Genomic DNA, 26,377 nt, shown 5'->3' on the forward strand with positions numbered 1-26,377 from the left:
AGGATGAACTGTGAATTCAGGGTGAGTGACCTCACCTTGCATTTGAGTTGGCCGAGTGCTGTGTGAGGAAGGGAACTAAGCAAAGGAAACTTGGTCATTCTTTTCAGGTAGGCGGAAGTGGGTACTGCAGATGCTGGAGATTAGAGTCAAGATTAGAGTGATTCTGGAAAAGCACAGCAGGTCAGGCAGCATCCGAGGAGCAGGAAAATCGATATTTCGGGCAAAAGCCCCTTCACCAGGAAATTCCTGATGCTCTTCCATTCTTTTCAGGTGGCAAGCCTGGCATCTGTTGGCCATCTGCTCAGAATAACTCGTGGACCCCTGAGACGCTTGTAGTGATTCACTTCAGGAGTGTCAACCACATTGTGGGTGGGGCTGGAGTCACATGTAGGCCAGGCTAGGCGTTCTCCAGCAGATTTCCTTCTCTCAAAGAGAACAATGAACCAGTGGGACTTTTATAACAATTTCAATGACAATCAGAGGATACAGAAATCTGGAATACTTCCCTAGCCCCAAAACACTGCTCAGGTTTGAGGATCAATCCAAAATGTCAAAACCAAGAGTGAGAAATGTTTATTAGATAAGGGTTATGGAAGTAAGGTGGGTTTTTGGAATGGAGAAACACATCAGACAAGATCTAACTGAATAACAGGAATTGAATGGCCCCACCATATCACTACACACTTAAAATAATTAGTTGATTTTGAATTGCTGTATGCTAGTTATTTAAAAATAGGGTAAAAAAATGATGACGGATATAGCATTTATTTTGCAATTGCCTGAAATTTAGTTATTTGAAATGTCTTAAGATTCCTCAAAGTATTTTCAACTGTATATTAAAATCTCTATTCTGTACACCTGATCTACAGCAGTTTCCACTCTCCTCCAATGCACCAGACTGCAGCAACACATAACACATTCGAGTGGCAACAGCAAAACCACGTAGCCAGCTCCAGCTCTGCACATTAATGAACAGGCACTGGATGAGCAGGCACTGAACCCACAGCATGTGTTAACTCCATTAGTCAAGGGGGAACTGGGGAGAACAATGGAAATGAATGTAAGCATCTTGCAGTTAGCATACAATGAGAAAAAACAGGCAGGAAGCAGTCTCTCTAACCGTGAATCTACCTTCTCTGTGCCAACAACTCTTCTGAAATGGAGCCCGAGTCCTCCTTGAAAAGAATTGGAAATAATGTCTTGATAGAGTCTACCCCATTTCACTAACCGGTAAGACTCAGGAATGAGGAATTGATTGAACTCCACAGAATTGGCAGCAAGAGGGAAACTTGTTTCAAACATCAAATTATCTGCGACCATTTCACCAAATGATGTCATTGCCTCTTTGGAAACTGTGAATTTTCTGAGATGTTGTCCCAAGATTTACATGGAATCCTGGCCTGGTAGAGCTTCTCTCTTTGATTTGTTCCTTTGTCAGTGTTTGCACGCTCTAATCTCCAAATTATCTTTCTGCTCCTCGGGGGAGGCCGGGATGAATGAAACTGCCAGGGTGCTATTCAGCTTCGCTATTGTTCCTTTAAGAGTCTTAATGGTCTTTCTGAGCCTCTTTTCCCTTCTCAACATTGGTCTTCATCCCTGTTTGATACCAACCCTGGAGAAGCACATAGTTGCCAGAAACCTGACTTAATTTTTCTTTAATTTTTTCATGGGAGGTAGGCATTGTTGAGAAAGGTAGTGTTTGTCACTAGCCTTGATTTCCATTAAGGTATGTTCTTTTGCCAGGCCATTTCAGACAGCAGTTATACGTCAAGCACATAACTTATTTCTTATAACTGTCAATCTAGAATCACACGTAATCCATATCAGTTAAAGGTCCTGCAGGAAAAATAGCTTGAGACAAGAAAAATAGAACTCCCTTCTTACCTGTGCATAATGACCACTGCAAATTGCAGATCTCCAGTCTGGTACATCGATACAATCCGAATGCCTGAGCAGCCAGTTATCATGTTTAACAATATAAGCTCCTGGAAACTGCGACACTGATCCGTCCACATCATGCAGGATAGTTGTCTTGTCACCATCCAGATCCAAGTGATGGAACCAGGGACCTGGCTCTCCAAAGAAGACCCGTGATGTGATCTAAAAAGATGAGAGCCACAGTTGTTATAAATGCCTGAATTCGCAAAGCTGTAAGGTCAGAAAAACAAAGAAAAATTTGCATTTATGTGGTGCCTATTTTTAACAACTTCAGGACACATATAAAGTGTTTTGTAATCAGTTAAGTGTTTAGAATTGAAGTTGCTAGAATGCAGGAAACACTACAGCCAAATTGTACAACAAAGTAAAAGATAATGTATTCTACTATTGATTACATTGGTGCCAGAAAGGATGAAATATCAGGCACTGAACATAACTGGTCCTGGGGTCCTGATGGATTTCATGCTAGAGTATGAAAAGAGATGCTAATGAGTTTGTAACTGCATTGCTGTTAGTTTCTCAAAATTCGCTATATTTTGGAAGGTTCCGTCAGCCTGGAAAATAGCAAGTATAGCTCTATTCAAAGGGAATTTTTTTCCACTCGGGGAACGGGGGTGGAAGTTGTGTGGGGTGCAGTAGTGGTGTTGGGGGTACAGTCTAGCGGATGGCTAATGTGAAGTGGTTCATTTTGGCAGGAAAAATAAACAGGCACAGTACTAATCATGGCTGTCGAATTCCAAGATGCACAGGGGATCCAGCTGTTCAGTGCATGAGTCCTGAAAAGGTTATCAAGAAAGCTAATAGAATGCTGTCCTCCAATATAAAAGAGAAATTGAACATACACGTAAGGATGTTATGCTTCAATTAAACAGGACATTGGTGAGACTATATTTCAAAGTGGCTTGAGAGACTTTGGAATTCTCTACCTCAGAAAGCAGTGGAGGAGTGAGATTGATACATGATGAGCAGGGGAATTGATCAAAGGAGATAGATGGGAATATAAGTTCAAAACACAAACAGATCAGCCAAGGATCTTATTAAATGTCATTGCAGCTTATAAGGCCCAAAGGATCCATGTCTGCTCCTAATCTCTGTGTTTGTATGATACAATGTCACTCATGACGAATTACAAACCTTGGAGACTCGGTTAGAGAATGATTTGGAGATGCCGGTGTTGGACTGGGGTGCACAAAGTTAAAAATCACACAACACCAGGTTATACAACCACCTGATGAAGGAGCGTCGCTCCGAAAGCTAGTGTGCATCCAATTAAACCTGTTGGACTATAACCTGGTGTTGTGATTTTTAATTCAGTTAGCAGAGGGATTGAATTCAAGAGTCGTGAAGTGATGTTGCAACTGTACTGGACCTTGGTTAGGCCACATTTGGAGTACTGTTTGCAGTTCTGGTCGCCTCACTTTAGGAAAGATGTGGAAGCTTTGGAGAGGGTGCAGAGAAGATTTACCAGGATGTTGCCTGGAATGGAGAATAGGTCGTACGAGGATAGATTGAGAGTGCTAGGCCTTTTCTCGTTGGAACGGCGAAGGATGAGGGGTGACTTGATAGAGGTTTATAAGATGATCAGAGGAATAGATAGAGTAGACAGTCAGAAACTTTTTCCCCGGGTACAACAGAGTGTTACAAGGAGACATAAATTGAAGGTGAAGGGTGGAAGGTACAGGGGGGATGTCAGGGGTAGGTTCTTTACCCAGAGAGTGGTGGGGGCATGGAATGTGCTGCCTGTGGGAGTGGCAGAGTCAGAATCATTGGCGACCTTTAAGCGGCAATTGGATAGGTACATGGATGGATGCTTAAGCTAGGACAAATGTTCGGCACAACTTTGTGGGCCGAAGGGCCTGTTCTGTGCTGTATTGTTCTATGTTCTATATTCTAAAGAATGCCTCTGACAATTCAGTGCTCCCTCAGTACTGCATGGAAGTATGACATAGATTTGAGTATTGAGTCTCTGGAGTGTGGCTTGACCAACTTTCTCGATAAAATGTTACGACAGTTTTGTCTCAAATCATCTGGTCGCACCGAGCTCCTCCTGACTGAAGAACTCCACAGGGGGTATTTTACTGGGAGCTGTATTTGCTGCCAGAGTTGACCTCCAGATCTGTGGTCAGCCTGCCCATCGGAAATCCATTTGCCCTGCAGCAATGTTCCACTGGGAACAGCCTTAATTGTTTCAGAATGGGACTTCTACTCTCTTGTGGGAGCATGCTCCATTGTAAAAAGCTACAGGTCTATCTGATTGGCTGGCAGCTCTATTGTCCCTACAGCACCAGAAACAAGAGAAGGCCAGTGCTGGAATAACAGGTAGTCCCTGAGTGGGAGAAGTGATGGAACTGCAATAAAAAGGCAAGCCTTAGGGAGATTCCAGCGAAACGGGGAGTTCATCAGAGGGCCAGGTTTCAGAGGCTAGGGAGAGTGAAGGAGACAGGACCTTGTCTTCGGTGGAAGAGAATTTGCCTTTAATATTTCCAAGTGCACTAGTTCTAGATCCAGGAACACAGGAGTAGGACATTCAGGCCCATCAGGTCTGCTCCACTATTCTACTTCATGGTTGATCATCTACCTCAACGCCACCTTCTTTGATGTCATTTGTATCTAAAAATCTGTCTTGAACATATTTAACATCTGAGTTTCCACTGCTCTCTGAGGTAAAGACTTCCACAGCTTCATTCTCTAATTGAAAAAATTCCTCCTCATCTCAATCCCACAGCTTGCTGTTTAATGTAAGACTTTTACCCTTAGTTTTGGAAGCTGCATGGGCTTATGCCCGAAACGTCGATTCTCCTGTTCCTTGGATGCTGCCTGACCTGCTGCGCTTTTCCAGCAACACATTTTCAGCTCTGATCTCCAGCATCTGCAGCCCTCACTTTCTCTCTTTTGGAAGCTGCAGGCAGGATAACATCTTTTCTACGTCTAACTTGTTTATGAGAACATACAAATTAACAGTGCAGACTATCTTGCAATGAGACATCCATCACTCAGTGAATAACATTAATTAGCTCAGCACAGAGAATAAATTTTATATGTTATCTCATTTCCCCATTTTCTAATGAGTATTTTACATCCTGGAGAAAAATCTCATTTTTCATTTGACATTTTACAATTTGAAATATACATATTAAATACAGAAATCCTGTGACAGTTTGAATAATGACAGATAAAAATGCTAAAATCTGAGAACCTACTGGTACATCCTGGAAAGTGATACTTGTCACATTGTTGTTTGGACAGGTTTGCCAAGAGTTATTGAATCGGAACCCAATGGCACTTGTGTGGCGACCATCCAGCGCCGCAAATTTACGGAAAGTGCAATTCTCTACGTTGATCGGGCCATCATAGATCTGCATTCCTCGGATGGGGAATGTCCTGGAAACACAGAGGGAAAATACAGCACTCAATTTTAGTTTGGTTTACGAGGATGAGTCGCTGATCGCTGCTGAGGAGAGTGGGTCAGAGAAATGTTGCAACTCTCTGCTCAACATATCATTCAATTCACTCAGCACAAGATCTTACTGCAAGACTTCACAAGTGCTTACCAGGATAAAACAAAGAATACAGGTTGTACCCAAAATTTTCAACAACACACACTTAAAACCTTTTCAATGATCTGTTTGGTGCAGTGGTATAGAGCTCTTTTTAAAAATGAAGTCCGATACAGCAAAGTTTTACCAGAATGTCACCAAGGTTGAGAGAATGGAATTATGAGGAAGGGCTGAACTAAATTTGAGTTTTGTGTTTAGAAGACTGAAAGCAATCTGTTGAATATTGATCATTCTAAACTTCTGATCGGGATATCAGGATGCTAGGTTCTTCACCTCAAAGTGATAATTTGATATAGATTAGTATAACACAAAACTCAGTTCTTTATTTGAAAATAAGACTATGTTGACCTGGAGGTTAAGAAAAAACGTTCAAATTCTGCTACCTGCTCGGTGGAGTCATGGGACCAATACATCATCTTGTGTCAAAGTGGCTGTGATTGACAGCATTTTAAGAGCTCCCTAAAACGGAACATGTACATCAAAACACAACACAGGGAAGCTGCATGATTAGATTCCCTACAGTATGGAACAAGCCCTTTGGCCCAACAGGTCCACACCAACCCTCCAAAGAGTAACCCACCCAGACCCATTCTCCTACACATGCACCTAACACTGTGGGCAATTTAGCATGGCCAATTCACCTGACCTGCACATCTTTGGACTGTGGGAGGAAACCAGAGCACCCAGAGGAACCCCACGCAAACAGGGGGAGAATGTGTAAACTCCACACAGACAGTCGCCCGAGGCGGTAATCAAACCCGAGTCCCTGGCGCTGTGAGGCAGCAGTACTAACCACTGAGCCATCGTGCCACCCCATCATCTACTGTGTGAAGAGAATACATGAACATAATCTTACCATGAGAATCAGGCCATTTAAATCCGAAGCAAAATCAGGAAGTGGCTTTTTATACAAAGGGCAGGTAAACTGGGGAATCAAAATGGCTGCACCAATTGCAGTTTTCAATTCTGAAATCCATAGATTTTCATTGGGGAAGGATGTGGAGGGACAGAGAACTAAGAGGAGAAAATGGTTTTGTAGGGAAAACCAGCTAAGAACAATAGAATGGTGGTACAGATCCGAGAGATGACCTTTATCTCTCTGTTGACTGCATGAGCACTGCTCAATCAAGTTTGGTTGCAATGTGTGTAGGGACAGTGATATTGAGTTTCCGACAGCAAACTGAAGGATTCTGCATCCTGCACCTTGCTGTTGTGAGTGATAAAAGGTGAAAACCACAAAGAGACTGTAACTTGACTCAGATCAGAAGAGAAAAAAATTATTTTGGTTCTAACGACAGAATTATTGAAATACTCACACTCCTTTTGGAAGAACTCGTCCACTGTGATCTAGGCCACTCGGCCCCCAGACAAGATTCTCTGCCATCTGAGTTCCACGGTTTTCACTCTCCCCAACAAACAATGAATTTTTTACCTCCTGTTTGGCCCCGTCATCATCTGGAAAAGTTCCACCACTGGAAGTATAAAAATGACACATGACATTTGCACCCTCCAAGTCAAAAGTTGTGACTGCACATCTTTAACAAGTGGTGTTATGTGGCCACAGTAACGAGGGATCATTATGTTGCTATCTTTTAGCATTAAGCTGAGATCTTGTTTAGCTGTTCAAATGGGCCAAAGATAACCCAAGGAATTGTTCAAAGAAATAGTACGGATTTCCCCAGGTATTCTGTCCATCAAAAGCAAACTTTTTGGTCACTTGCTTTATTGTGGTTTTGTATGATCTTGCTGTGTGCAAATTGATTGCACAATAGTTGCTATAGTTGAAAATAAATATGTCATATCCCATTTCTAACAATGCAAGCTCTATTTTATGATTTCAGTCGAGGGAGGAGACATGCAACAATTGTCATTGCTTCTGGCTGAAGGGGGCACCACAGGTTAAATTTATGGCCATTGATTGCAATGTAGACTGAGAAATGTTTGTGACCCATCCTGTAACTCACTTTCCATTGCAATCCCCAAGGCTCATGAGTTGGTTATTTCATATCACTGACATTCCTTTGATCTTCATTTATCTTTTGTTTTGGAGATGATCCAGTTTTATATTCATTATCATTTTTTTGCTGTCACCTCACTGTTCCCTATCTTCCAGCGTTATGTCTCAGTTGCTATCTCTCAATCTCCTCTACTCCCTTCAATTCTGAGCCTTTCATCTTTTAAAAGGTAAGCCTTGCCCACAAAACTCCAGCCAGGATTTTCAGCCTCAGATATTTGTTCTCCATCTATCAACAGCATTGCCTTGCTACAGTGTTCACTCATCACACTTCATCTAACTCATTCTCTCCTCAGATTTCAAAGACATAACCTCCTTCAGTCTTCTCTTCAACTATAAGACCATAACCGATATGAGCAGGAGAAAACCACTTGACACGTTGAACCTGTTCTCCAACTCAATTCGACCATGAAAGATCTCCAACTTCAAATTCATTTGTCCACCCAGTGCTCATATCCCTCAGACACCAAAGTTCAGTATCCCAGCCCCATTTGAAAACACAATAGGGTAGAGAATTCCAAATATTTAAAATCCTTTCAGTGATGGTATTTCTCTTCATTTCTGTCCTAAATGATAAATCTTCATCCTTAGACTGTCCCCTTTTGTTTTAGATTCCCCAGCCCAGGGAAATAACCTCTCCTTATCAAGCTCCTTCAGAATCTTGAATGTCTCAATGGGATCACCTGTCATTCTTCTAACACATCATCGGCCAAACTGCTCATCCCAGGGACCAATCCCGTGAACCTTCACCATACTGCCTCCAATGCAAGTGTATTCTTCCTTAAATATGGAGATCACCAGTGCATGCAGTATTCCAGATGTATTCTCACCACAGCCCCATATAACTGCAGTAAGACCTCTTTCTTCCTATATTCCAATTTCCATTTGCTTCCCTAACCAACATGCCATTTGCTTCCCTAACTTTGGCTGTACCTGGGCCCCATCTTTGGAATTCCTTGCATGCACACTCCCAAGTCTCTATGAACATTAATACTTATAAGTTGCTTGCCTTCTGAGAAATATTCTTCTGTTCTACACTTAGTGAATAACCTCACGCTTCTCCACATCTGGCATATTATGGCCCACTCATTTAACCTGTTTATAACTCTCTCTGTGTCCTCTTCACACATTACATTTCTACGTAGCTTCGTATACTCAGCAAACCTCGATACATTATTCTCTCTTTATCTAGGTCATTAATGTAGATTGTAAATAGCTGAGGATGCAGAACTAATGCTTGTGGAACAGTTTCTATCACAGCCAGACCTCTTGAAGATGCCCCATTTGTGCCTACACTTTGGTTCCTGGCCAGTAGCTAAACCCCAATCCATGGGAATATATTGCCAAAAATACAATGAGCCTTATAGAGTCATAGAGATGTACAGCATGGAAACAGACCCTTCGGTCCAACCCATCCATGCTGACCAGATATCTCAACCCAATCTAGTCCCACCTACCAGAACCCGGCCCATATCCCTCCAAACTCTTCCTATTCATATATCCATCCAAATGCCTCTTAATTGTTGCAATTGTACCAGCCTCTACCACATCCTCTGGCAGCTCATTGCATACACGTACCACCCTGTGTGAAAAAACGTTGCCTCTTTTATATCTTTCCCTTCTCACCCTAAACCTATGCCCTCTAATTCTGGGCTCCCTGACCCCAGGGAAAAGACTTTGTCTATTTATCCTATCCATGCCCCTCATAATTTTGTAAACCTCTAAGGGTCACCCCTCAGCCACCGACGCTCCAGGGAAAACATCCCTAGCCTGTTCAGCCTCTCCCTGTAGCTCAAATATTCCAACCCTGGCAAGATCCTTGCAAATCTTTTCTGAACCCTTTCATGTTTGACAACATCTTTCCGATAGGAAGGAGACCAGAATTGCACGCAATATTCCAACAGTGGCCTAACCAATGTCCTGTACAGCCGCAACATGACCTCCCAACTCCTGTACTCAATACTCTGACCAATAAAGGAAAGCATACCAAATTCCTTCTTCACTATCCTATCTACCTGCGACTCCACTTTCAAGGAGCTATGAACCTGCACTCCCGGGTCTCTTTGTTCAGCAACACTCCCTAGGACCTTACCATTAAGTGTATAAGTCCTGCTAAGATTTGCTTTCCCAAAATGCAGCACCTCGCATTTATCTGAATTAAACTCCATCTGCCACTTCTCAGCCCATCTGCCACTTTTCAGCCCATTTGCCCATCTGGTCCAGATCCTGTTGTAATCTGAGGTAACCCTCTTCGCTGTCCACTACACCTCCAATTTTGGTGTCATCTGCAAACTTACTCACTGTACCTCTTATGCTCGCATCCAAATCATTTATGTAAGGGACAAAAATTAGAGGGCCCAGCACCGATCCTTATGGCACTCCACTGGTCACAGGCCTCCAGTCTGAAAAACAACCCTCCACCACCTCTTCTACCTTTGAGCCAGTTCTGTATCCAAATGGCTAGTTCTCCCTGTATTCTATGAGATCTAACTTTGCTAATCAGTCTCCCATGGGGAACCTTGTCGAACGCCTTACTGAAGTCCATATAGATCACATCTACTGCTCTGCCCTCATCAATCTTCTTTGTTACTTCCTCAAAAAACTCAATCACGTTTGTGAGACATGATTTCCCACACACAAAGCCATGCTGACTATCCCTAATCATTCCTTTCCTTTCCAAATACATGTACATCCTGTCCCTCAGGATTTCCTCCAACAACTTGTCCACCACCCGAGGTCAGACTCACTGGTGTATGCTTCTCTGGCTTGTCCTTACTGCCCTTCTTAAACAGTTGCATTTCAGATACAAAGAGGATTTTCCTCCTGGGCTTGGAATGGGTGCAGAACAAGAGGCCACAGCCTTGGGAAATGCAAAAGGCTGTTTCAAATTGAGAGGAAGAGGAACTTCTTCACTTAGAAGGTGGTGAACACGTCGACCACAGTGTTGCAGAGGAGAAGTCACTGAATATATTTAAGAAAGAAATTGATAGATTTCGAGAAATAGATGTTAAGAGGTATGGGATGATGATGTGGGGATAGAGGATCGTTCATGCTCAAATCGAAAGGTGGAGCAAGCCTGTTAGGCCAAATAGCCTACTCCCGCTCCTATGTTTTACATTTCTCACAGGCCTGAAGTTCCCATCACTCTTCTTCCTTTCCTGAAAGCATTGGATTTGCTAACTCCTAATCAACAGGGAGCATTCCAGAATCTTGGGATTTTGGAAAATTATTGCTAGAGCATCCTCCAACTCTGCAACTTCCTCTTTTCAAAGCTTAGGAAGTAGGCCTCGGGTCCTGGGGAGTTGTTGAATTTTAGTCTCTAAAGTTTCTTCTAGTATTTTGGTCTCTGCTCATATTAATATCCTTATTTTCCTCACTCCTTTCAGTATGTATGTTATCGTCTACCTATTGACCCTTCTCCTGTGAAAACAGATATTTGATCAATGCCTCTGCCATTTCTTCAGCACCCCCCCATAATAATTTTCCTCCATTTAAAACAGATATTGGAATCACTGCCAGAAATTTGCAATGATACTTGTGCTTTGGAAAAAAGAGCGATTTTTTTTTGTGAAGGTACCTTTAAGATCAAAGTGAAATGAGGTTAACCCTGGGATGGGGGATAATTAATTTTCCTGATAACAATCATAGAATCCCTAGAGTGTGGAAACAGGCCATTTTGGCCCAACAATTCCACAACAACCCTCCAAAGAGTAACCCACCCAGACCCATTCCCCTACCCTATTACTCTATATTTACAACAATTAATGCACCTAACCTACACATCCCTGAACACTATGGGCAATTTAGCTTGGCCAATTCACCTAACCTGCACACCTTTGGACTGTGGGAGGAAACCCAAGCAGACACGAGGAGAATGATCAAACTCCACACAGAGAGTTGCCTGAGGCTGGAATTGGACCCGGGTCCCTAGCGCTGTGAGGCAGCAGTGTTAACTACTGAGCCACCTTGCCGCCCTTAACAAGAGGGCACTAGACTGCTGAGAAATGTCTATATGACTGAACTGAGGTTGTTTTGGGGATGAAAGCTTAACATAAGAATAGATAGCTAACTGGGAGATCAAATTACAACTGATCTCAAATAGAGGAAGACAGATTTCTGTAGAAAACAGAACCTGAAGTTGAGGGATGAGAAGCAGCAGTTATACAAGGAACTGTACAATGCTTAAAAAAGGACAGATAGATGAAGACAGGGAGAGCAGGGACGGCAAATTTCACAGGATTCCTATTGCAGATGTTTTCAAAGCTGTTTTCGCCAAAGCAAAGCAGATTATTTAAAGGGGTCAGAGAAGACAGCCTCTGTGCCATCAAAACTGCTGTGAGCCTTACTCCTTTGTAATGAAACGAGAACAGATCTCATTTCATTTGTCCTATGGGGGAAGTGTTATGTTGATGGATCAGAATCCTAAAGTATTTGCAGACATTTCTTACTTTTACTTCCAAATGTGTTGCTTTTCAAAGAAGACTTATAATGGAAAAACTGCAGATTTTAATTCCAGTGACTATCTGGACAGCCCTGTGCAAAGCCATTGGAATGTTGCATGTTGCTGTACCCTATGTGTAATGATGCTCAGGGATATGGGAGAAAGGCAGGCGATTGATACCAGATAATAGTGCCAGACTACAGGGCTTTTGTGGTGCAGTGATCCTGCTCCATCTCTGGACGAGGATGCCCAGGTTCAAAACCCACCTGCTCCAAAGGTGTGTCGTCACATCTATGATCATGTGGCTAGTAGGAGAAATGGCTGCTCGACTGCTTGAGAACTACAATAAAGCATGCTGGGAATTTTGGTCAAGCTACTTTAAACTCTGATCTCGGTTAAAACTGAAGCCAGGACATGTAGGGACATATCCTGTAAACTGTGACCTGTAATTTCCTGCAACGAGAGAGGTGTTCTAGCGGTTTGCTGGACAAACTGAAACCACTATTACTTTATATAGAGCATGGTATGTAGCTGCTTATGACTTGGTATAAATATTTGGGAGTTATTCACCAGTAAACTCCATTGGATGGGATCAAACATTGTGATCAAGTTTAGTCAATTCTCTGGCCAAATGCCAGAGAAGTTTCTGGAAGAATGAGCCTGCTTTGGGGATATAAGCTACCATCACAAAGTGCTTTGGGAGCAGATTCACAAAGTACGTGCCCCGAAGTTATCTTCAGGGTGACAAAGAGCCACGAGGCAAGATCTACACCAACAGAAAAAGTTGGCTGCTTTACTTGAATCAGAGTGGTATTTGTTTCAAACCAAACTTCAAGAATTAAAGTTTGGGTTGGAGTTGAATGCGAATTAAGTTAAAATAAGGTAAAGTGAAGTTAAATAAAGTGAGTTAAAGTTGAAGTTAGATGAGAAAAGAAATGAATGTTGCAACAAATGTGTGGTTTATATTGATACCTAAAGAGCTAAAAGGTTTAATTAAATTTTGAATTGACTTCCTGTTTTCTTCTGTCTGTCACATAAGGGAAGAACCTGGACGAAGGTTGAACATCTCTTGCAGGTAACAGGTTCCTGAACAGGTTGATCGCGTGCTGCATTAGGTAATAGAGTCAGTTCAGTTATGTTGGGACTTTTACTTCTGCACCGTAATAATTTGGGGATTCTATGAAATTATCAGGGAAACTTCCAAGCTCACCAAGAAGAGACAATAAAGTGGCTGTAGATCTCTCCCCTATTGGAAGGAAGTCACCTTGTACAAACATGTCTATTTTACCCTTGAGAAATACACAAGGACAGCTTTTAAATGGTCATTTTCAACAAAGGAACAAATGGGACTGAAGCCTCCCATATGCAAGAGGTAAGGTTTGATCATGAGGGTACTGTGAAGGTCACGGCCAAAAAAATAACCTGTCTCCAAGTTAGCCTTGTGTTAGGTAAGACTATCTCTGATTCACTCACACAGAGCTGGAAAACAGTTGAAAAAGAAATCAGAACAAAGGAAGGTCACTAAGCTTACAAAATCAAGAATCTCAAAAATCAGGCTTGCGGGGCCAAAGGACCTGTTGCTGTGCTGTATTGTTCTTTGTTCATCTGTTCAATCACCAACATCAACAAGTCAGTAACCTCTACTGTAGTAGTCACAATACTCTACTATCTGCTTTTTGAGAACAACTCCGAGACTGATCTCTGTATCTGTTTTTTTCTCAGGCTTTTAGTATTTTGGACTCTCTCCTTATTTCTAATCTGTACATATGAGCTGTATTACTAATTCTTTTCACATTTAGTTACCTCTTTTTGTTAATTCAAGAACGCCTAGATAAACTGGCTCCATTTAAAACAGAAGCTCATTTGGCTCTGAGAGAAAGGTATCCATTAGGGAAGGGATCTAGTTAATTGTACTTTGTTGCAGCCAAGAATAAAGAAAGAGAGCCAGTTTGTCCCTTACCAAAGAGCTCAACATGTTGGGGTAGCCCATGTGGAACCGTAACAAATTGGGTAACTTGCCTGGAGTCTGGTCATAAGATAGCTTTGATTACTACAAGCTCTTACCTTGCAAGAGTCAGTCCAATGCCATTATCAGCAAATCTAAGGAAAAAGGACAAACACAGTTAATAATTGTGTGACTAGAATTGAAGCTGAACTTTTCCAGGCCCAAGGCACCAACATGTAACAAACATCAGCGACCTAAATGGAATAGTTCAGTCACAGCTCACAGCATCAAAGTGTGCTGAATGCACTCATTCTGTCCAATCTTCTTAATCTCTGTGAAAAAACAAACAACAGACGACAAATCACCAATTCCTATGTGTCGTGACAAAATAAATCCATTCAAAACAAACGTGTTTCTAATTCCACGATTAGGGTAGTTACCCCCTCATTTTCTCTGTATGTATCTCTCAAGGTATTGTGAATTAATATTGCTGTTTTTGGCACTCTTCAATGTATTGCATGGATTCTGCATGAATTTTATAGCAAATGGGTCTACTCTGTAACTGAGAGATTGAATATCTGAGGCCAAAACTAAAGGAAGCATTATCGATACACCAGTCACTGTTAAGAGCTGGCTTTCACTCCCTTTGTCTGGATATAATGGGCCAGTAATGGCCTCAAAACAGATATGGTAGCTATCCATTTCCTATTAAAACTGGCAATGTAGTCGATTCCATTTGGGAAAAAACCCACAACCAGGTCATCAAAACGTCAGCTATTAATATATAAGTCTGAGTTCAATAATAATAATACTAATAATGTAACACTGATTCTCAATCCTGCTTGGAGTTGGGTGAAGTCTGTGCAATGCACAAAGCATTGAATTACCTTAGTGGATCCAAGAAACAGAACCTCTTGCTTCTTTTGGCAACACACAAAAAAAACTACAGAACCCCTACACTTATATTCATTAGATAATATTGATACTGGAGATGGGTGAAAGGCCCTTTGACTTTCATGCATCATCCAATGGTCTTAGAAAGAGCTTGTTGCTTTCTCATTTGCATGGATACATCAGGTGACCAGTGACAGAAGCATTAAGGATGAAAAGTCATGTGATGCAACCTCTGGAAATAGAGTTGGTATCCCTATCATCACGAGAGTTTGCATTTGACTAAATTTCAAAATCTACCCAACAATGTCAATGAAGAAAAGGACTAAGTGAATTGTTTGTAAAGATGTCAGAGCAGAACCTGGTGCTCAGGGATATGGTAAAAGGTCATCACAAGAGACAGAAAACAATGGAATTTGATAGAGGGGTGGGCAAGACTTCATGACTGGGGCACAGAAATTCAGAAATCTGAAACAGCTAAAAGATAAAGATTTGGAATTCTCTAAGCAAGACATTCAGAATTCTCTAAGCAAGACATTCAGAAATCTCATCTGAATAGTTAAAATACGACCACCACCAATTTTGTAGGACCTGTGTGAGTAGGGATGGCCAATCAGGCTTGTCCTGGTGTCCAGTCCAATTGAATGAATGGTTTTTGGAGATGGATTTATTTTAATAATTTTCACAAGTTCCCAGTGCAGTTTCTTCCTTATTCCAAAAGACAAAATAATAGACCATTCAGTCGCACAAGCCAATTTTGCCATAGATCGCAGGTGAACAACTGTTCACGGCATCATAAGGGGAACCAAACGTAAGGGAGCTTCCTTCCTTAAATTACATTGGTTGGAAATGGAATGATAAAGGGTAAGAATGTCATTCAAATATCTGAGCTTGTTTTGCTATTCATACAGCTATTTGCCAGCTCTTTCTCCATTTGCTTTGCCAGATCTACCTAACAAAACATTCATCAACAAGATCTTGAAGATTTCCAGAGGCCCAGAATCTACAGCCTTTTGGCAAGAGAAAGTGCGTTTCCTGATTTCACAGTCGAGTACTGAATATCAATTCAATATTTTCTGGACTTCAGAATGGATTCTGGAATATTTGCCAGCCTTGCTGTTTGCAATGAGGCAAAGACTGATTGTAGTAAAACTCAGTGTTGACATAACTGCAGTCAGTCTGTGAGTGTGTTAGTGAAGTACATGTACTCAAGCAAAGGTGTTCATCTGTGCCTGTTATGTTTCACATGTATGTACAGACAATACTTAGCTTACTTGGCAAACAACACCCTTCACTATTGTACAGTTACCCTACTGTTCCAACATTTAGTATTGGATAAGAGAAATATCCTTCAATTAAATATTGCTTGGCTTCTGCCACAAACACCATGCCCTATCCATCAATTCCATCTCTCTCCATAGCCACTGTGTTCACACTCTTGGAATCCTACTTGACCCTGAGCTGAACTTCCAACCCAAACATCTCTATGCATGCAAAAATATCTACTAAGTACAACCATGTGCTGCTGAAACCCTCTTTTCTATCATTGTTGGCTCTAAATTTGACTGTTTCCAATCTGTCCATCTTCTTCCCTCCATAAACATGAGGTCATCTAAATCTCTACTGGCCATATCCTAATTTATCCAAGTCCCTTTCACCAGTCACCAAGATCTGCATTGATTTCAGTTCCAGCAGCATCTTGATTTTGATATTGTCATCCTCGAATTCAAATTCGTCCATGGATTTGTTCTGAAATTTTGTAACCTCTTATGGTCCTGCAACCCTCAGAGGTATCAGTGCTCCTCCAGTTCTAGGCTCACGTGTATCGCCCATTTTCTTCACCTAACTTCATTATCCACTGGGCCTTCAGCTGCCTTGTCCTAAGCTCTTAAGTTTATCTTTGAATTTCTCCGTCACACTCAGCTCTGTAAAGGCATTTTTCAAAATCTACTTCTTTGATTAACCTTTTGGCTGCCAGTCCTAATCATCTCAAGTTGAAGTGGAGATATAAGAGCGTAAGCAACAGGAACAATCCAACTCTTTGAATTTGCTGTGTCATTCAATACAATCATGGTGCACCTTCTGTCCCAACATGTTGTGGCTGTACAGGACATTGGTTAGGCCACTATTGGAATAATGCGTGCAATTCTGGTCTCCTTCCTATCGGAAGGATGTTGTGAAATTTGAAAGGGTTCAGAAAAGATTTACAATGATGTTGCCAGGATTGGAGGATTTGAGCTATAGGGAGAGGCTGAACAGGCTGAGGCTGTTTTCCCTGGAGCATCGGAGGCTGAGGGGTGACCTTATAGAGGTTTACAAAATGATGAGGGGCAAGGATAGGGTAAATAGGCAAAGTCTTTTCCCTGGAGTCGAGGAGTCCAGAACTAGAGGGGCATACGTTTAGGGTGAGAGGGGAAAGATATAAAAGAGACCTAAGGGGCAACTTTTCATGCAGAGGATGGTATGTGTATGGAATGAGCTGCCAGAGGAAGTGGTGGAGGCTGGTACAATTGCAATATTTAAGAGGCATTTGGATGGGTATATGAATAGGAAGGGTTTGGAGGGATATGGGCCGGGTTCTGGCCAGTGGGATTAGATTGGGTTGGGATATCTGGTCGGCATGGACGGGTTGGATCAAAGGGTCTGTTTCCATGCTATACATCTCTATGACTCTATAATTATCCAAGAGCAAATCAGATGCAGGGAATCCTGTGGTAACTCACCTTGTGACCCCTCCAGGATCTGTCATAGTCACAGAGTCATAAAGCACAGAAAGCCTTCAGTCTAATTTGTACATGCCAACTAGAAACCTCAATCTTACATAGTCCCATTTGCCAGCATTTGGTCCATATCCTTCTAAATCCTTCCTATTCATATACCTATCCACATGCCCTTTAAATGTCGTGATTGTACCAGCCTTCACCACTTTCTCTGACACATAGTTCCATATAGTCTCCACCCACTGACCTTTTCAAATCTTTTCCCTCTCACCTTTAACCTATGCCCTCTAGTTTTGGACTCCCCTGCCCCAAGAAAAAGACGTTGGCTATTTGTTTTTTTACCTAAAGTGTTAAGGCTCCATCATGTACAGGGCACAAATCAGGTGTGTGATGGAATGCTCCCCACTTGCCTGGATATGTTCAATACCCTAACCCCAATACTCAAGAAGCCAGATTGATTGGCACCACATCCACCATCTCCAACATTCACTTCCTTCAGTACTAACATGGAATGGCAATAGTGCATACCACCCCCACGATACATGGCAAAAACTCACCAAAGTAAACCCTCAATCTCTACCATCTAGAAGGATAAAGGCAACAGGAACACCAGAACCTGCAATTCCCTCCAAATCACACTCGATCATGATTTAGAAATTTATCACCATTCTTTCAGTGTCAGTGCATAAAAATCCTGAAACTCCCTCCTTAACAGCATTGGGGGTGTTCCTACCCTACTTGGACTACAACATTTCAAAAAGGCACTACTGCCACCTTCTACAGGGCAAGTAGGGACAAGCAACAGATGATAGTTTGGCCAATTCAAACTCATATCCCATGAATAAATAAAAAAAACTTTCACTTTACAGCCCACTCCCAATATCCTTTGATCCCAGAGAGACCAAAATTATGCTCATCTCAGCTTTAAATATACTCAACAATGGAACACTCTGGGATGGAGAATTCCAAACATTCAAAATCCTTTGTGTGAGGCTTATCTTAGTCCTAAATAATTCGTTCTTTACCCTGAAACTGGGCCTCCAGTTTGATTTCAATATTTGTGCTGTGGAGCACTTTGGGAAGTTTATTTACATAAAGGGAGTAATGTAATTGCAAATTGTTGTTGTATCCTGGAAATGGATCAAGAGATTCCAGGCTGGTGAGCTAAATACAATAGTACTAAAGTATCTGCATACTAGAGGGAGTGCTGATGCAGTACATTTCAATTTAATATACATTTCCAGCCTTTAATTCATCTTTTATAGATGTAACATTTTTAAAGGACAGAATTGGAACTTACTGGCAGTTCTCCAACCATACATCTCCACCACGAAGCCAAGCACCGTGGTCCTGGTTTTTATATGCAATATAATTTTTGATTATAGCAGGTTCCCTTGGTTTGTGTGGATCAGCTCCTTTATGGGGACTGTACCTAGGCAAGAAATCACACAGTTCCTTTATATAGTCCAAAGAAAACAAGAACTTATTTGCAATGCTATACTTTACAGGAGAAAGTTACGTTCTTCTACTGAATGGTCACTGAGTTCATGCTTTTAAAAGTAAGTCTGTGAAACACAGATAGTTCTAATTAGGCCCCTTGTAAATTTGAGTCTGTCTGCTTGAACTGACCTGGCACCAACCAGTGAAAGGAATGGCCGCTTGTCCTTTGCATTAGCTTCAGTTGTCTTCACTCCATTATCAATCATCATACCAGCCTGAAACATAGATTGAAAAAGATTTGAAACACACTTTCAATATTGAGATAATATAAAATGTTAACGAAAATGGTGCGACCAGGATTCCAAATTTTAAACGAGATCCAGGATTTGAGACAGCATGAAATTCACTATGTTTAAAATGGCATCAGTGGGGACCTGAAAGGAGTCAGCAATTCACCAGCCAATGGCAACAAGGCTGGAAGTCCAGTTTCAGACCTGCTGGTAAGGGTCATCTCCACTGAGGGTAGACACCCATTCCACACCTGACACAAAGGACCATGAAATTTTCTACGATGAAACTTCCTTTTCATTGAATCAAAAAGGTCCAAAGTAATCGATTTGAAGGAATCTCAACATGTTAGTTTGATTATGACCAGATACAATGCAATGAGGATATTACCTGAAACCATATAATCTGATTTGCCTAATTTGGCATAGGAAACCTAGTCAGCCTGGATAAGGTGGGCCGAAGGGCCTGTTTCCATGCTGTATGTCTCTATGACTCAACACAAGCTCTAGGAGAGTGCTGAAAGCATTGGAAGTGGTGAATAATAGGCACTGCTGAGAAATCAGAGCCAGAGTGACTCCCTATACCAATTGCCCCAATATTTCAGAAAGAGTTTGCTCAAATGTTGCACACCTGAGTCTGCAAATCTGTCTGGGATTCTTAATCTGTTTTTTTTTCTCCTCTCTCAAGAGATAGCTTTGTTTTTGATATAGAGATGTGCAAGGTCACAATTTTGTGAGACAGGCTGAATGGACAGGAAAGTGTGTACCTGTCCATCACTGGATTAACTGTTTCACCAATCTGTCCATGTCGATGTTTGTCAATGCAGTTTAGATGCACCCGCTAGAACATGTGGGGTGGCACGGTGGCTCAGTGGTTAGCACTACTGCCTCACAGCACCAGGGTCCCAGGTTTGATTCCTGCCTCAGGCAACTGTCTGTGTGGAGTTTACACGTTCGCCCTGTGTCTGCGTGGGTTTCCTCCGGGTGCTCCGGTTTCCTCCCACAGTCCAAAGATGTGCAAGTCAGGTGAATTGGCCATGCTAAATTGCCCATAGTGTTAGGTGCATTAGTCAGGGGTAATTATAGGGGAGGGGAATGGGTCTGAGTGGGTTACTCCGTGGAGGGGCAGTGTGGACTTGTTGGGCTGAAGGGCCTGTTTTCATACTATCTAATTTAATAGAATCTAATTTAATCAAAAAACATTGGGGAGGGAGATTACAGACGAAATTGTCTTATTTTCCATGCATGTTTCTACATCAGCAGAATTCACAGCGGTTGGGAATGTGCTCGTAAATATTCACAGCGACCCATATTTTTCAACAAATACCAGCTGAATGACTATAAAGATGTTTATTTCATTCCTTCAGTATAGCTCTCTCCAGTATTACAGCAATTGCGTGCAGACTTACCCTATAGTTGGAATGAGCCCTGTTATTGGTGAACTTTCCCAATGGCACATGTTCAGAATAACCGGGGGAATACATTCCTTCTGAAGGCCCTGTGGGCACGTGGTGGAAAATAAACCAAAATCCAGTTTCCTGCGATGTAAACATGCAGATAAATATTTGAACTTCCAAAAGGTGCTGTTCTGCAGTTTAAATACGGAATAAATAGCTAGCACGTGACTCTAACCTCACAGTAAATACTAACATATGAGACAGGAGAGGACCTACCTCAGAGCCTGCAGCCGAGCAGTTGATGAGATTATTGTTGGGATTTGCAATCCAAAATGTAGAGACTGCACTGTAATAAAACAGCAAAGATTTACTCTGGAGGTGGACAAATGTGTCCAATTCAAGTTAAAACCAAAACTCTGTGTATACTGTACTTGTTAGTTTTCTTAAAGATTTATATGTGGGAAGTTACATATTAAGGTGGTAAGATGTTTATTGTTTTAGCATTCTGGATCTGGTCTTTTATAAAAGACAAAGCATTTCATAGTAAAGGTTTTCATTTGTTTACTCTTCCTGCACCTTGACTTTGACACATTTCAAAAGTGGTTACCTGTTAAACTGTTCACAATCTAACATTACACCAGGTTTCACACAACATTTCCAAAGGGTTACTTTGAGCTCTGATTACAAGAACACAAAGGAGTACAGATTGTGATCGAGAGCACTGTATTAAACATTACCTGCAGCTCAGTCCACATGGCTTAGAGTGAAATGGTTTCTTGTTTAATGACTTCACAGATATCGATACCAAACACTGAATCACGCAGCAAGAAATAAGTCTATCCAGCTCTCTGTACCTTTACTGACATTTTGAACTGGATGTTTAATTTAGTTCAATGTAACAACACTTTCCCAAAACACCTTTAATCTTCTTCAAGTAGATACCCAATTGCGTCTTGATAGTTGGAATGGAATCTGCTTCCTCACCAACCTTGTGAGCCACGCTTCTTAGGTCTTGACAATCCTCAGTGCCCCTGTAGCTCTTTGTCAATTATATTAAGTCAATGACCTCTGTTCAGCAAACCATTTATCGGAGAATTTCCCTTTACAAACTTGATCAAAGTGCTTAGGATTCTGAATACGTTGACAGTTGTCTCTTGAAACTTCTCTGTTCCAATGTCACTTCTCCAGTCGCTCCACTTGCCAAAAGTCTTTTGCCTCCATTTGGCCAACTTCCTCTTCAAGGTTTTTACATTGTTCCTAAAGTGCGGCAGGCAGGCCATCCCGTGCAGTTTTCTTATTCCTTGGGTTAGGAACCTCCTGATTAAGGAAGTGCACATGACAGGAATCTTCTCTCTGCCTTGTCCTTATTCTGTTCCACCCAGTTTCTGTTGGCGTAGACTATTGCTAGTCAATTATTTTTATATTTCTCTGGAATCTGCCCGCAGATTTGTACTTCTACCTAATTCTTGCTATCCTTGGGTTTATAATAAACATTCATCAATGTACCAGCTACTTTTCTGCTCCTTAATTCTAACCAAATCAGTTCAGTCATTGAATATTCCAGTGTTCCCTTGGTCTTGCACTCAATTAATGATGCCATCACTTTTTCCACCCTTTTCTCTTTCATTCCCTGTCCCTCCTGAATATATTGAAACCAGAAATGTTTGTTTCCCATTCCAGCCCATGTTTGAGACAGCTCTCCCTCATCACCTCGATATACTAATCCCATGTGCCAAGGTTGCACGTAGCTCAGCAACTCTTATAATAGAAGTCCTTGCTTCAACACACTTCAAGTCTAACATCATGCTTTGACTCTTCCTGCATCTTTTTCAATAAGATATAAATCTCCGGATCTTCCTGCTCCTGCATCCACTTTTTAAGTTATTAGCAATTTTGCTGTACTGTCTTCCTTCCAAATTGCATCACTGCAAACCTTCCTGTAAATATCCATCACTCTGATTCGATCTCTCAGGCAGCCCTGATTTTAATCACATCCCAGTAGTGGCTTTGTCTACAAGGGCCTGGGCCGAATACTCCAGAATTTACTTCTTACAACTTTTTCCCTCGCTATCTCACCTTTCCGCTTTAAGAGACTCTTTAACATAGGTGCAAGAGTAGGTCATTCAATTTGATCATGTCTGATCGAACACTTCAATGCCTTATAGCCACCCTGCCGCCATAATCATTTATGGCACTGATAGTTAATTCCTACCCCTTTGAGCAAGGTATTTGTCATCCAATCTGATGGAGCTCTGTGTGCGTCTCTGAGTCAATTGTTGTTTTATAATTTTCCTGGAAGGCATCTCAATGCATCACATTAACACTAAGGGTGCTGTATAAAATCAGTGGTAGTAGCAGTTATTGCTAAACTTCATTTGCCTTGTGTTTCTTCATGTCCCCAGTGTTGCTGGGACATCCCGAAACCTGTAACTGCTGTGCATGTAACTGCTGTGCATGTAGCTGCTGTGTATGTGTGTTCCTTGAAGGCCAAAGTGGTATCATATGAATGAAGCTAACCACTTTTCTGCACTAACCAGATTAGTTGATCAGTAATATGTAATTCATTGCACAACTGCAACTATTTACAGATTATATGAATATGATCTATTTACAGATTATATGAATAGTTACAGACTATTAGCAGCACACCAGCAACACATCTGTCTCCTACACGCTCCTTCAGTATAACGACCATGTTCCCATAACATTATCACAGTGGGTGGTGTTTACTGCAGTCAATCAAGTATTAACTCTTTCAGACTTATACCCAACATGATTCCTCACTATTTCCTACATTTTCAACAAGAACACAGAATTCTTGCCAATTGATAATTAACATATACTCCCAAGGTTGTCTCTGATAAATTGTTCGATTGCATAAAGCACTGAAGCACTGCTACTTTAAATGTAATGGGAGTTTGATGTGATCCCCGGATTTCTCTGCTCTTCTTCATATTATTGCCATGGGATATGTCACGTCCGCCCAAGAGTCAATGGGGCCCTACTATGAAGTCTCAACAGAAAGGCGACGCCTCTGACAGTGTAGCCCAGATTGGCATCATTAACACAGGTGCCCTGACATGGAATTGTCCTAACCTGCGGCACCCTCCTTGTGAGAAAGGATCCAGAATAGTAGGATCTTCTAGGGAAAGGAAGGGGGTGAAGGTGAGTGTAGGATGTAATCAAATCCCCATCCACCTCCCCCTCCCCTCCCCCACCTCAACCACAACACCAACCCTCGGAACAGTTCAGAGTGGCCACAAAGGTTGTCATGTGACGGGAAGGATGGTTACAGGGACCACCTTGGTGCTCTCGGATTCTTCTCTGGTAATTTATTTGAATATTAGGCCCTCTATCCCTCAACCCTCACACTTCCTCCCAGCCCTACAATTCCCAATCCTCCATCTATGCCATCTGATTACATTCCATGCCCCATATCAACCTGTACAGCCTTAATTCCTTTCATACCAAACAATTCTCCCTCACATATTCCCATGGTTCCTTTCAGCACTCATAGAATCACAGAGTCCTTACAATGTGGAAACAGGCCATTTGGCCTATCGTGTCTATACTGACCCTCTGAAGAGCATCCCACTCAGACCCACCCTAACCTTGTAACCCTGCATTTCCCATCGCTCAATCCATCTAACCTACACACCCCTTGACACTATGGGCAATTTCCCATGGCCAATCTCCCTAACCTAAACATCTTTGGATGGTAGGAGGAAACTGGAGCACACAGAGGACACCCACACAGACATGGGAGAATATGCAAACTCCACACAGTCGTCAGACGGCGAAATCAAACCTGGGTCACTGGTGCTAACCTCTGAGCCAGTGCTGCCTAACTCATGTCAATACATACCACCCCATGCTCATCCACATGGTTCATCATTGGCTTATGCCATCTTGATACAAAGGCTAACACATGCCCACTAATCATTCCCAGGCCCCTATAGTGACTATACCAATTTACTGCTAACTCTAGCCTACACATGTTGTACCACCATCACCTTTTTCATTACATTTGTGAAAATCAGGACCAATGTCATTCCATCAGTACAGCAGTGAAACCACAGCCTGGATTATGGGTTCCGATCTCCAAAGTGGCATTTCCTCCCACAATTGTTTCATATAGAGGGGAGAATGAAGCCAAAACAAAAATAAAAGGAACGCCTGAGAACGTCTCAGTTATCAGGATTTTCCTCAAATTTTGCAACAGATTCCTATGCAACATAACTAAAAATAAAACGCATCCTTAGGTCAGTTAATGTAATCTAAATGAACTATTCTGAATCATCTCATCTCCAACTATATCAGTCAAAATAAAATCAGAGTCTGTCATAAGCTGTTGTGGTTTCGATTTTCAGCAAAAATGCTTTTAAATAATAGAAAGCAGGGTTTCAATCAGAAATACAATCTTCTCTTTATTGAGCTTCATAAAAGTGTTATAGTGTTATAGTTAGTAACAAATAATAAAAGTTTGATTCCTGGCATTTGATAACCAGAAAATAGGTTTACAATGGGAGTTAACAGCTTTCGGTGGCATTTCATTAAGCCGTTGTGGCTGTCCTTTTAATCTTTTTCTGTCATCTTAATCTTTCTTTCAAAAGATTATACTGTGCAGTTCATGTGATCTGAACACCAGGAAAAATGGGATTTAAGACAATGAGAAACAGAACAATTTCCACAAGTCAGTTAACATTAGTAACAAACAAATGATATATCACAGTGTTCAAAATATATCTCACCCTGCTGCTAATGTAGAGGTAAAACTGTGCCAGCTTTCATCCCATAAGAGTGCAGAAAGCAAAATAATCTTTCCATTCTTTTGTGTTAAAACTTGCTGGCACAAAATGTCAACCAAATACCAATTTCAGCAGGTTCCAAGTCTCCGGGAAGGTAGGAGCAGAAGTGAGACAGCCCCTTGAGCCTGACTGCTATTCATGGTTGATATTTACCACAACGCCATATCCCTTGAAATCATTTGTAGTTACAACTCTATTAATATATGTCCTGGACTTGATTAAAAGGAGATAGGCAGGAGTTTGGAAGAACACAGCAAGCCAGGCAGCATCAGAAGGTGCAGAAGTCAACATTGAGTGTAACCCTTTTGCAGATCCTGAAGAAGGGTTAATACCTGAAAAGTCGACTTCTCCACCTCCTGATGTTGCCTGGCTTGTTGTGTTCTTCCAACCTCCTGCATGTCTACTTTGGATTCCAGCATCTGCAGTTTGTTTTTGTCACTGGACTTGATTAAGCCTAGGTTTTCACATCCCTCTCAGGTGGAGAATTCCAAAGCTTCACCACTCTGAATGAAGGCATTCCTCCTCATCTCAGTCCTAACTGGCTTGCCCTTTATTCTGAGACTGTGCTGCTGCTTCTAGATCCCACAACCATGAGAAACATCCTTTTTTTGTGTCTACTCAGTCTATCCCAATGCTGTCTATGGCAACTGTATTTTTCCTTCAGCAAAGGGACCAGAATTACCCACAACAGTCCACAACATTTAAAGGCAGCATGGTGGCTCAGTGGTTAGCACAGCTGCCTCACAGCACCAGGGATCCAGTTTCAATTCCAGCCTTGGGCAACTGTCTGTAGGTGTTTGCACATTCTCCTCAATTGAGTTTCAATTAGGTGCTCCGGTTTCATCCCACTGTCCAAAGATGTCATTGGCCATGCTAAATCATCTGTAGTGCCCACGGATATGCAGGCTAGGTGGATTAGCCATGGAAAATGCAGGGTTA

At 41.8% G+C, this 26,377-nt stretch overlaps 1 protein-coding gene across 3 annotated transcripts in view; it reads right to left on the minus strand.

Annotated features, from left to right (window-relative positions):
* The window catches only part of cemip (cell migration inducing hyaluronidase 1), a 239,455-nt gene that overhangs the window by 13,727 nt on the left and 199,351 nt on the right, over window positions 1-26,377 (minus strand). For all 3 annotated transcript variants that reach the window (XM_087981291.1, XM_087981292.1, XM_087981290.1), the window contains exons 15-22: window positions 20,907-20,976; window positions 20,643-20,771; window positions 19,136-19,221; window positions 18,807-18,938; window positions 14,015-14,050; window positions 6,812-6,967; window positions 5,139-5,319; window positions 1,885-2,100 (exon numbers count right to left, since the gene is read on the minus strand). In XM_087981291.1, the coding sequence (XP_087837417.1) occupies window positions 1,885-2,100; window positions 5,139-5,319; window positions 6,812-6,967; window positions 14,015-14,050; window positions 18,807-18,938; window positions 19,136-19,221; window positions 20,643-20,771; window positions 20,907-20,976 (1,006 nt within the window). The remainder of the gene's footprint in view (window positions 1-1,884; window positions 2,101-5,138; window positions 5,320-6,811; window positions 6,968-14,014; window positions 14,051-18,806; window positions 18,939-19,135; window positions 19,222-20,642; window positions 20,772-20,906; window positions 20,977-26,377) is intronic.

The sequence above is a fragment of the Chiloscyllium plagiosum genome, unplaced genomic scaffold (genome assembly GCF_037043375.1).
Source record: "Chiloscyllium plagiosum isolate Xiang-an unplaced genomic scaffold, Cpla_swu_hap1 HiC_scaffold_39, whole genome shotgun sequence".
Lineage (NCBI taxonomy): Eukaryota > Metazoa > Chordata > Chondrichthyes > Orectolobiformes > Hemiscylliidae > Chiloscyllium > Chiloscyllium plagiosum.